General features: G+C 37.4%; 1 protein-coding gene across 4 annotated transcripts in view; it reads left to right on the forward strand.

The window, feature by feature from the left end:
- LOC127622900 (latent-transforming growth factor beta-binding protein 4-like) overlaps window positions 1-13,060 on the forward strand; it is a 62,080-nt gene that overhangs the window by 18,659 nt on the left and 30,361 nt on the right. For 3 of the 4 annotated variants that reach the window (XM_052097051.1, XM_052097055.1, XM_052097054.1), the window contains exons 3-7: window positions 2,468-2,742; window positions 4,777-4,879; window positions 6,339-6,407; window positions 8,841-8,963; window positions 11,846-12,010. In XM_052097051.1, the coding sequence (XP_051953011.1) occupies window positions 2,468-2,742; window positions 4,777-4,879; window positions 6,339-6,407; window positions 8,841-8,963; window positions 11,846-12,010 (735 nt within the window). The remainder of the gene's footprint in view (window positions 1-2,467; window positions 2,743-4,776; window positions 4,880-6,338; window positions 6,408-8,840; window positions 8,964-11,845; window positions 12,011-13,060) is intronic. The other variant, XM_052097052.1, reaches the window with a different exon arrangement.

Genomic DNA, 13,060 nt, shown 5'->3' on the forward strand with positions numbered 1-13,060 from the left:
GAACATCAGCTGCATAGGCTCTGTACAGGAAACAGAATTGATTAGTTCACCTCCCGAATCGGTCTTCGGATCTGAGTCTTTCCTTCATTTGTCACATGACCGCTACTAGGCTCAGCATAGAAGACAATTGATGTTCATTTTTCTCTTTACAGCTTACAGTTCATTGTATTGCAGTTTGGATTGTGATAAATACATGTACTGTGACAATAAAATACATTTTAAAATCATAAGAGTTGTCATGATGAGCTATTTTCATGTATTTAATGCAGCCAAGTGTAAAATTAAAGTAAAATAGTCTTAGATGACTATCAGTGAATTCAAAGGGAAATTCTCTAAGGCATGCTTGATTTGGGTCTATGGTTCACAATTAGGACATAAATAATACAACTAGAGGATGCATCATGAGGGAAAAATAAATTTCTGTTCAATTCAAAATCAATTCAGTAGTCAATAATGTGGGGTTTTCTAAAAGCTTTCATAGTCTATGATATTTTATGAAGAAAAGATAAAAGTTGGGCTTGAATTTAAGGTATCCTGCTTTTATAAATGTTATTTTTCCCATCATTCAGAAAGTTTAAAGCTTCAACTAATACTTTATTACCAGATTCAATGTTATGGAAAAGATACATCATGACAGAAACATTCACAAATGTATAAATTGCCGGTAATATAGAAGCTCAAATTTGAGAATAGAAACGCTTTGTGAAGCTGTAAATGCAAAAATATAATCAAATGAATCGCTTGTATTTAAGAAAGTTTGGGTGTATGAACTAATTTCTGTTTCCAATACAGAGTCTGTGCAGCTGTCACATGAAAAATTAACGAAAGACTCAGATCCGAAGACCGAATCGTGAGGTGAACTAATCATTTATTTTTCCTGTACCGATCCAACGGTACCTATGCTGCTGTCCTGCGTCAAATGAATGAAACACGAGCACAGATTTTGTGCATGCGCTGCCACGACAACAGGAATGAATCACTCTCTGAGACTACTCGTTCTTTTGAGTCATATAAAAGATTTGTTCAAAATGAATGAATCATTCACAATCGACCCATCACTAGTTACAACTGGAACACTTCATCTTCGATATTACTTCAGCTAACGTGATGAAGAAACTTGTTGAAAGTGAGTTAGGCAGCTTGGCAAGGGCGTGGTATTGTGATGAATAGCACCCTTAATCTGTTCTGCTTTGGGAACAAAGCATTTTAAGCTTCAGAAAATGTATGAGTAGTAGGGTTTAATACAGAGTCAATTGTATTAAACAATAATTTGGCTCTGTTTGCTTTTTCTGAAATTATTTTAGAAAGGAACTTTGATTTTGCCTCAACCGATCTTTGATACTTGGTTAAGCACACAAGTAGTAAATCATACGAGACCTGAAGTTTGTCTCTTTTCCACTTATGCTTTTCTGCACTCTTTTCTGAGAGTGTGGGTGACATCATTTAGCCAAGGCTGAGAGGCACCCTTAAATTTCTTTTGGCTTAAGCGGAACAACATTGCCATGAGTCATAGTGCATGATTTATCATATTGCATGTTTTTTTATTAATGTGACTGTAACGTTGGCTGGCAATATTCCAGTATGTGAAATCCAAACGTGAAACCAAAACATGGACTGGACTGGACTTGACTTGACTTGACATGTCAGGTATTGTTTGGTGTAATGTTGTTCAAGTCAAGTCAAAAGACAATGGGCTTAAATACAAGGACATGAGCAAACACATGACAATGGCAACCAATAACAAGACTAAACTAATAACAAGACTACTAAAACACGAACCAATGAAAAGACAAGACTAATAAACATAATACTCAAACAATGAACCAATGAAAACAAGACACATGAACTGGGGAAACACATGACAAAAACACATGAGGGAACAGGAAATCATATGACACGAACACATGACTATAAAACAGGAACTAAACCAAAAAATAAAAGACATGAACAAAACACATTTAAACATGACAGTGACATAATAGTCTCCAATGTTCAATAAAAATAGTGGTTTACACACTATTTGATTTTAATATTTGTTTTGCTTTATTTATATACTGCCAATGTTTTTCTTATCTAAACTATTTTAAGGAGACATTCCCTCGCTTGTCTCCACAGAGCCCTGCCAGAGACACAGATAACGTTTTACAGATAAACGCCTTACCGTCTAACTGTGGCATTTAACACTACAAGCACTATCCGACAGCCATCACTCAGTAAACACACCTCAGATTCTGCTGATGTTTTACTGAGTTTCAGGGATTGTGCGATTTCAGATATATGCAACTCTAAGCATCACATAAAATTACTGAACTGTGTTTGGTTGTTTTACATGTCAATCAATCTGCCTCTTTGTGTCTAAGGAGGTGGTTCTTGGCCACAATAAGCTTCCATGTGTACCAGACTTCACGCCGATAGTCAAATATATGGCGAGACTAATGTGTGCTGATTCAGTCTCTCTGTTCTTCAGGTTCTCCTATGGTGAAGATAAGAGTCCAGCACCCTGCTGAAGCCAGCGTAAAAATCCACCAGGTGCTGAAGGTGGGTTACAGCCCCACTGTGCACGAGCACTCCGAAATGGTCACCTGGTCAGCGGGGCTTTCTGGTGTCCGTCCTCGCCAGCTGCCAGGAGAAAGGGCAGAGGCTCCGCCCCCACGAATACAAGCCCAGACCATACGTGGAGATTCTGTCTACACTGAGTCGTCCAGCTTCAGATACTGTTTCAGAGAAGTCCGCAATGGACAGGTTAGCTTTAAACTCACCTAGACACACAATCTTTTCACTATTCTTTGTTTTCATCCTTTACAGCTTTCATTTTCGTAATAGTGCAGTCTGGCTTCAGGTTCAGATTCTGCTGGAACAGAACCCACCCCGGGCTAAGCCTGGATTATGTTTGAGAAATTTAGTATGACATGTCTCTATGACTCTATGATATAATATTGTTACTCTTAGAAGTCTGCCATGTGATTTTTCTGAACTGCAAATTCCTTATCAGTCATTTTAAAGGGAACATTCTTCACTTAGCATACGTAGCATTTCATTCTTTCCTCTCTCAAAGTCCACTTATAGTGTAAGTCTTCTTACATTATAAGAAGGTTTTCTTTTTTCACTAAAATGTTATAATTTAATTTTACATGACCATTTTCCACCCTCTCTCTGAACCTTTTTTGGTGTTTTTGCTACGGGACCTTATATATACATTTCTTAAGATTAACTTAATTAGAGTCATTTGCATACTGTTTAACTAGCCTCTTTGTATCTTACGTTACTAACAATGTCCCCACCAAGATGCTGTATACTGAATGTTCATGTATCCTGACTTCGACCCCTTTTTGCCGACAAGCATAATCCCCTTTCATTTTGGCATTAATTCAAGCATTTTCACATTTCCCTGTGGTGCTACTGATAGCGTTTTGCACAAGCAACCTCTGAGACACTGGTTTTGTTTGTGTTAATATAAACAATGATGAGCATGATTAGGAGGTTGCTTTTACTCTCTAAAATTACATTTCTACTCCTGATGGTTAGGTTTAGGATTGGGGCAAATTAGGGAGTAGGATTTGTAATATATGCATTCCTATTGACTGTATTGTTATTTTTACAACTAAAAATACAACTCGCTTTCCACTGTGGACATCTCACCTCTACAACACTTCCAGCTTCGGCCACTGGGGGCAGTGGTTTGAATTTCAGTTAGCCCTGACCGATTTCAGCAGCAGAATTTTTGCCATTTTAGTCGCCAAATTCACAGTTTGATCAGTCTAGTTGCTGTGTAAATGTGAGCAGTCATAAGTTAATGTGCTGACAGTTCTGACATCAAATTACAGTATATAATAATCAGTCTGATTGGTCTTTTTATTCAGCTGGAGGGAGGGAGCTTTGCATTGTGAAAATTAGAATATATCTACATGCTTTATACTGTTGTGCAAAGGCAAAACGCATTAACTATATATTTTGTCAAAGTGGAGGTTTGAACAAAGTTGGGTCTAGTAGATTATGATTTGTCCTATGATAGACAGGAAAAACTATGCTCAGATTCAGAGAAAACAGAGTGTGACAGTTGCAGTAATTTCCAAATCCAAACCAAAACCAAAGCAAACAGCAGTACTTTGAAACTATCATACTGTTTTTATGTTGGCTTTGTAGTACAATTTACACAAAAATAAATAAATAAATGTGCTACATGTGATAACATCTAAATTAACTTGTTTTATTCAAGTCAAATATATTATTTAACATAACTGAATTAACCTGACTACATTAGATTACACCAACAAAACACGTTTAAATGGTTAGATTAGATAGAAATGTTGGTTGCACTTTATTTAACAGTATGTGTACTTTCAGTATACTTAGTGTACTTATCCAAGAAAGTACTGCTTAATATTAGGTAACAACATGTACTTAATATGGGTTATTGTTATGGTTGGGGTTAGGTGTAGGGTTAGTACATAATAATTACTGCAGTTGGTGTAATTCTACTGTATAGTATGCAAATGTAGAACAGTACTGTAAAATAAAGTGCTACCGAAATGTTAGCTTTAGCTTTTTAAGGTAACAATTGCAGGTTACCGCTCTGTATAGTAGTAGTACACAGAACCCTTCAAAAAAGTTTCCCCTTTACTGTAAGAATAAAAATAATGTTTATCACCACTCACAGTACTATGCTGACAGTTGTAATCTGTTGGAATGTTTGTAGAATATTTGTCTTTAGCCTAGTGATCCCAGCTCAATTACTAAATGAATGAATGAACGTGTTTTGTCTGCTCCATTCCACAGTGCAGATCTCCTTTACCTGGTCTGCGGAGTAAGGAGACGTGCTGCAGAGGTGTGGGAATGGCCTGGGGTATCAACGAGTGCACGCTCTGCCTACCGGGCTCAGGTCAGTCCTGTTTCAGCTCGGTCTTAACCCAGAGCCAGTCGTTACTACTGTCAGATAGGCCTCAGATATTTGGAACATAAAATAAATCATCTGAGTGATTAGTTTTATCTGAGACCACAGTAAACAGAACAGAGCGCTAGCAGAAATCCAGTTATCAGTTGATATCAGTTCAGCTGGCTACATCAACATGCATCTGTCTTGTAAAACAGAAAATACAGCCGTCACTCAATGACTTCATGAGATAAATACAGCCTTTTCATAGTTCTTTGGCAGACTACTCATGTACTGCAAGTCTTGTTACCATATTATCGTAAGTCAATGTGCCGCCATTACCCCCGGCCACACTTCTGGCTAAACATTACAACATATTTTCATTCCTGAACTTGATTAATGCTACAACTTCCCCTTTTATGCCTTTATTAGTTTCTGGTATTAACACTACCATCTATTATTAAACGGATAAAAAATGACATTATCCATGTAGCTTTCGATACAGTGGCCACAAGAAGCATTTGGACACTTAAGCTGCACTCAATATGTATGTATTCATAGCATTAGATATTAAACCTTCAAACCAAGTGGCAAAGAATGATACTAGAACTTTTCGCAGAACTGACTTCACTTTCTAAGCCATTTTGCAATTACTTTAAACCAACTAGTCCCAATGTAGTTTTAGTGGAAACTCACCCTCTACCCTCAACCAAAAAAATAAATAAAAAATATCGAAAGGAAGAAAAAGACAGATATCCAAAACAATTTGTCTTAATAGCAGGTAAGTAGCACATCAACCGCTGTTGTTTTGACTTGTTGAAAACAGTTTTTTTTAAATAAACTGCATTACAACGATGACATTAGACATAACGATTGCTAGTCATATCAGATGAAGGCGAACAGTGGAAACAGTGCAAATGGTGGAAATGATAACTTAGCTAGCAGGCGACTAGACCAAGGTAGTAACTGGTTTATAGATTGCCATTGTCATTTTATTTTTCCCATTGTCCTTCCTCAAATGAAATTGAAAGCACTGCAATACCAAAATCATAATAAAATGCCCCATTTGTGTGGCTAACGCTATCTAACGACTACCGCGCTAAGAGAGGATCCAATAAAACGGTCAAGACCAGTCTCTTAATTTTATCCATCTCTTGGTCAATTTAAAATCTTTCTCAGAGTTGTCACCACCTATGAAAATCCCAAGCCGATGATATTTTGTGTTTTTTACAGGCTTGGTCTCTTTGCCTTTTTGCTTCCAGACTCTTCTCGGTTTCTTTTTTTTAAATGATCCATTGTCAATTTTTGCTCATGTGTTGTTGCTTCAAGCTGTCAGCTTCAAACTACCACCACAATAGTTGCTTCACATACACAACCGCTGTAGTTGCTAGCTGGGCCTTCTGTCATGTTTACATAGCTTGTACATGGCGTGTGATTTTTACATCTCAGTGTGCCGCTCTCTTCACAGGAAACACAGTTAATGGTCAGGAGAGCTGCCCGAAAGGCTTTGAGGTGGTCAATGGGACACAGTGTATGGGTAAGATTCCTCTACACCTGGATCGTTTTTCACTCTTGCTTCTTTCATCCAGGGACTTTCATCCTTGACACATTTGATGGTTGAAATGTACCTACAAGTTTGATTTTGTACTGGAGCAGATGCACTGCCCTCTGGTGCTGAATGTATTGAGATGGACTGCATTGTTTAAATGGACAGTATGCAGAGTCTGTACCAAGAAGACCTTGCCAGCAGCCATATTTTCCTGTAGCTCAAGACCGGTTGCCAACTGAAGCTAAGCAGGGTTGTGCCTGGTCAGTACACAGATGGGAGACCTCCTGGAAAAACTAAGGTGGCTGCTGGAAGAGGTATTATGGAGTCCATAAAAGGTCTGTGTGGGTTCTAATGCCCCAGTAAAGTGATTGGGACACTATACTGTAAAAAGGCACCATCCTTCAGATGAGACATTAAACTAAGGTCCTGACTCTACGTGGTCATTTAAAATCCCAGGACGCTTCTTGTAAAGTGTAGGTGTGTAACCCTGGTGTCCTGGCCAAATTTCCCCATTGGCCATTATCAATCATATGTTCCTAATAATCCCCACCCATAAATTGGCTATATTACTCCACTCTCAACTCTCCACCAATAGCTGGTGTGTGGTGTGGTGAGCGTACTGGCGCACTATGGCTGCCGCCACGTCATCCAGGTGGATGCTGCACACTGGTGTTGGTTGAGGAGAGTTCCCTATTCACTGTGTAAAGCCCTTTGAGTGTAGTGTCAGAAAAGTGCTATATAAATGTAACCTTCAATAATGAATTAAAGATGCAGGGCTCTTGCTGCCTATTGCTTTGTAGATAAGTAAGTAGTTTTTAGCTGACACATTTATCAAAAGCAACTTATAGTACTATATTGAACAAAAACTACTTACAGTACTTACAGTACAGTACTTACAGTTATAGGGACAATCCTCCTGAAGATAGCAGTGGTGTTAGAAGATGCAGGGTTCAAACCTACATGTTTTTAACCTGCTGAATAAAACAGCTTAAGCCAGACTAATGTGGTGTGCCAGTCTTAGCTGGCTACCAGGTTAGTGTCTGATGGTCAGGATGGTCTGGTTTTAGAACGGTTTTGGGCATCTGTCAGCTGAATACAAGCAAGGACTGGCTAAAAGTGACCACCTTAAACCAATTAGTAAGGCCACTTTACTGTTTGTGATCATTTTTGACCTGAAATATTACAGGTGTAACTTAAAAAAAAAAAAAAAAAATATATATATATATATATATATATATATATATATATATATATATATATATATATATAATTCATCCCTGAAGTAAAAGCAATAAAATTATGCACATCTTTTGGGATTTTATGTCTTTTAGATCTTATTTGTTATCTTATTTTTACATTTCTCATTTTCAACATTAATTTGCATATGCAAATAAGCAAATGTATTATCACATTGATGAACTTAACAACAGTAAAATCCTTATCAGAAATGGCCGAACAGTATAGGAAGGTTAAGTCAAGCAAGCCACCTTAGGCTGGTTCAATATCGCCTAAAAGTGCTCTTACAGAAGGGGTCACGAGTCTGTCTTTCTCCCCACTAACAAAATTGCCATGGAATTATGTTCCATATTAACATCATTGTTGTTTTTCTAAATGTGCTATGATACTACAATATTATTACTTGAAGCACCTTGGACTATGTAAATTCCTTGGTACATGGATATGACAATCATTCAGTACTGTAGAATATACCAACATACAAGATTCATATGACAATTTTAAACCATCACGGTTCAATGGCCACTCTCTGAGACCAGAGAAACAGATAGGTTATGCTTCAGTTTTCATTTTGACTAAAGTATTGAGAACCATTTCCAACTTCTATCAAGCAATGCTTAATTTCCATCAGAACAAAACTATTTCTTAAACATTCAATAATGAAGCTATTTACATCAAACAGTTTCAGATGTTTGTAATTATGACTGCAGAACTCAACCTTTTACAATATGTCAATATCTTTGAAAGGGAATCTTTGTCCAGAGACCACTCCCCCAGGGAGAATCTAGCATTGTTTCCAGTCTCCATCCTGATCACAGCTACACGCCAGATGGTTTGATAAACATACTATAAAATCTATTTATTAAGACGGTCAAATAATGACATCACCTGATCCTTTACATTTTTCAGACTGCATTTGATAAAATTGTCTTATTATGTACATACTGTACATGTTATTGCATTGTGCTTACTTTTGAAATAACTGAATTTTGTTTCATTTGTAGTTACATTTGTAGTTACACAGTTTAAATAACCTTACCCCTTAGTCACCATGAGAGTGAAACTGTTCAATGGCTAACATGGTCTATCATACATATTCACAAAGAAATACCTCCCAACATGGAGACACCAATATGTTTCCTGTGTTGTCGAGTTGTGACAACCGTGTTTCCTCCTCTGGTGTAGATATTAACGAATGTTTGCAGCCGGGTTTCTGTGAGAATGGCAATTGTGTTAACACCCGGGGGAGCTACAGTTGTATCTGCAAAGAGGGCTACTTATTGGACGCCTCTCATGGAATCTGCATCTGTAAGTATGGTGCTGTCGGACGCTAAGTGTTCACCTGAGAGAAGACCGGTGGCAGGAATATGGCAGGGCAGCCGTGCCACACAGCAACAGCCCTCAGTCACACACAGACTTCGTGGTAATCTGACGCACTATATGGCCAAATGTGTGTTGACACCATAACACCACACCCATATATGCTTCTTAAGCATTTATTTTCCAAATCATGGCCATTAATAGCAAATGAGGCCTCTATTTGCACAGCTTCTACGCTTCTGGGAATACCTTCAACTAGACATTCGAACATGGGTGTGGTGATTTGCTCCCATTCAGACACAAAAGCATTAGTGAGGTCCAGCGGAAGCTGTTGGTTGATGGGGCCTAGCTCTCTGTCTGCAGTATAATTGATCCTAAAGTTGGTTAGTGGGGTTCAGGATCGGATTTTGTGCAGTATAGCATGTCTTAATGGACCTCGCTTTGTGCACAGGACCATTGTAAGTCTAGAAAAATGGCCCCATTTTATTGAATATGTTTGACTAGGAAGATTGTATGACGGTATGCTTGATGTTATGCACCTGTTTGGAATGGAATTAGCTGAAATAGCCAAACTCATTAAATAGAATGGGGTCTTCATATACTTTTGGCCGTATAATGTACATTTTTGCAGTGGCATGCCAAAAAAATCAGATACTTAAACATATCTTGAGTTTGAGATCCCCACTTCGAAAAAAAAAGAAGAACGAACTGAAGGTTTTGGCTGTGCAGTGCTGAAGTTCTGTCTATTCCAGTGGCCATTACTATGCACTTGGCTTTGCTTCAGAGATGCCTGTAGGGTGGATCTATGCCTTGACCTCTGATCTTTGACCTCTGTCCTGACTCAATGCATAAGCCTGCCTCTGTGTCATTGGCGACTGGCCATACAGTGTTTTCTGGTGTTTTTCCAACGATTGGGGGCTGCCTATCTCTGTGTTTTTTGCATTAGGGAAACTCTGTGATTCTATTTTAATCCAATTTTCTCCTTGTCTGAATGTTTAAAGCTTCTCTGAAGGCATGTATATGTGTGTCAGTCAGCCTTCAGGTAAGTGTACCTATGTGTACTGTATACAGTATATTTACTACATATACATCAGTTTGTGCATATTACTGCAGTGATTTGCTCAAGCTGATCTATCTGTCATGTCTAGAGGCTGTGTGGCTGATTATTGTATGCCTGGCTGTACTTTAAACCTTGTTTGTGCTGCTAAACCAATCAAAATGGCAAAAGTGTAAGGAATTATGTCTAAGTAGAATGAGTAACATACATATTTATTTCTCTTATACTACTTTGTTCATTGACAACTTTAGTTGTAGTTTCACAGACAAACCTTGCCAGTTAGGGTCTGTTGTTTTTAGAAGGCTGTACTTATTTGTTAAAAGTACACGTTAAACCCTATTGACAGCATTAATGTCTAATACCACAAAACAGTAATTTTGACTAGTCCCCAATTTGTACTACAAACAACAGTTTACAGTGATTGACTTACATTGGGAGAAATTGGGGCAAGACAGTACAGTGGGATAAATGTTAAAATACACACTAGAATATCAGATGCATTGGCAAATATAAATTTTTTCAACTCATGTCAGGACTATGTAAAACCGCTCAAACATGTATCTTTAGCACGGTACACACAAGGATAATATTTCACCCAAAAATGTATATTATCTCATCATTTTCTCACCCTTATGCCATCCCAGATGTGTATGACTTACTTTCATCTGCTGAACTCAAATTTTTAGAAGAATTTCTCTGCTCTTTTGGTCCATACAATGCAAGTGAATGGGTGCCATAATGTTAAGCTCTAAAAAACACAAAAGTCAGCATAAAAGTAATTTATAGAACTCCAGTGGTTAATTCAACGTCTTCAGAAGCAAAATAATAGGTGTGGATGAGAAACAGATCACTTTCGCATTCTTCCTCTTGTGTTTTTGGTGATTCACATTATTCATGCATACTGCCCCCTACAGGAAAAAGGAGAAGAATTTCTAGCAAAAAAGGAATTAAACATTGATCTATTCTCACCCACATCTATCGTATCACTTCTGAAGATATGGATTTTACCTCTGGAGCCATATGGATTACTTTTATTATACCTTTGTGTGCTTTTTGGTGTGTTAAAATGTTGGCACCCATTCACTTGCATTGCATGGACCTATAGAGCTAAAACATTCTTCTAAAAATAATTTGTGTTCTGCAAAAGAAACAAAGTCAAACACATCTGGGATGGCATAAGGGTGAGTAAATGAGAGAATTTTCATTTCTGGGTGAACGATCCATTTAAATTTAACACATTTGGTATGGATAAATGAAAATGTATAAATGAAGTGCTTTTACACAAATTCAAGCTTAACAGTTTTTTCTACTCTAAACCCTCTATAATGCCTTGCCACATACAGTAGACTTCCATTGTAAGTGCATTACTGAAAACATGCATTACTTTATTTTGTTTTGGATATATATATATATATATATATATATATATATATATATATATATATATATATATATATATATATACACACACACACACACACACACACATATAACAATTTAAAAATGTTCTATGTTGTAATCGAGAGCATGCCATAAATACTGTTGATATAGCTGGTATTAAATCTGGAACATTCTTTTAAAAGACATTTTTAAGAAATTTTTAAAACACCTAATCTCTATTAAAAACGGCTTTTTTGTCTGTTAATTGAATGTCTTTGGATCAGCATGTATGTTCCTTTGCATGTTTAGATTTGTGTTGTCTGTTTCAAAAGTTCCATATGAAAGTTCAATCTAAAGCACAATTTTTGTTCCCTATGTGTTCATCATCCTCAGTGAGCCATAATATCATTCTGTTGTCATTTTCCCCTCATAGCACAGAAGGTGATCTCGGAAGAGAAGGACCAGTGTTTCCGTATTACCAACCAGGGCTCCTGCTCACTGCCCATCCTGAGAAACATCACCAAACAAATCTGCTGCTGCAGTCGAGTTGGCAAAGCCTGGGGGAAGAAGTGTGAGTTATGTCCTTACTTTGGCTCAGGTAAGAGACTGTTTCACACAAATCTACATATCCAACATTCAAGGAATAAATATGTCCTTTCTTAAGTATTTTGAAATGAACGTTTTTAATGCAAATGTACAGGCAACGAATTGGTAACGATGGATGATAGCATTGAGGACATTGTTTTAGGACAGAATATTGAAACAACATGAATTGGTTCTAACAAAAGGATTCCAACTGTTGCTCAAGTACCCATCCCACCCAAATGATCAGCAATATAAAAAAATATCTAGAGGAATATCAAAGGAGTCTGAATTTGATGTGTAAAATGTCTGTTGTATTTTATGAAATAATTTTTTTACTTTCCTTCATGTCGTTCCAAAAATGTATGCTGTTATTTTTTTCTGTAAAACACAAAAGGAGAAATTTTCTCTCTGCTTTCTATACTATGGCAGTATATTAGTACCCAGTCTGTCAAGCTCAAAAAAGTTGATAAAAGCACTACAAAATTAGTCGAGATGTCAAGGAATGGCAATTCTGACTATTTTACCGATTGAGCATGGTGGAGGGGTGAAAAACTTACAAACTGAATTAGTGAATTAGAATGTGATTCATGGAGTAACTTTACCATGTGAAAGTGTGTGATTGTGTACTTTCCCCTCAAGGTGTGCCGAACACGCATATCCATATGCAGATTTCAGTGAGTAAAGAAATTACGTTAAATTTAAACAGACTGTTGCGCCTCCGTATTCTGATTTCATTAATCTTTTAGTGTAGGAGAAAAGTGCAGGAAAAACGCTTTGTGACAGAATTACTATGGATTACAATCAGTGTTTGCAATGATATTCAGGTGAGTGTGATGAAAGCGTTCAGATCAGCTTGGTGTCTTGTCAGTTCTTCAGTAAAAGAAGAATCTCATCAGTCTGTTGAAGAGAACACAAGAGCCCGCTTCGGTGACAGAACAAATTGTTCAAGCAAGTGTGATGTGCTTTTTCATTTAAGCCATTAACTGAGCAGGGAATCCTGGTGCTCAAGTGATGAACGACCTCCTGGTGGCTAACACTAACGCATGCTATTTGGATGCAATTC

This window comes from Xyrauchen texanus, chromosome 29 (assembly GCF_025860055.1).
Source record: "Xyrauchen texanus isolate HMW12.3.18 chromosome 29, RBS_HiC_50CHRs, whole genome shotgun sequence".
Lineage (NCBI taxonomy): Eukaryota > Metazoa > Chordata > Actinopteri > Cypriniformes > Catostomidae > Xyrauchen > Xyrauchen texanus.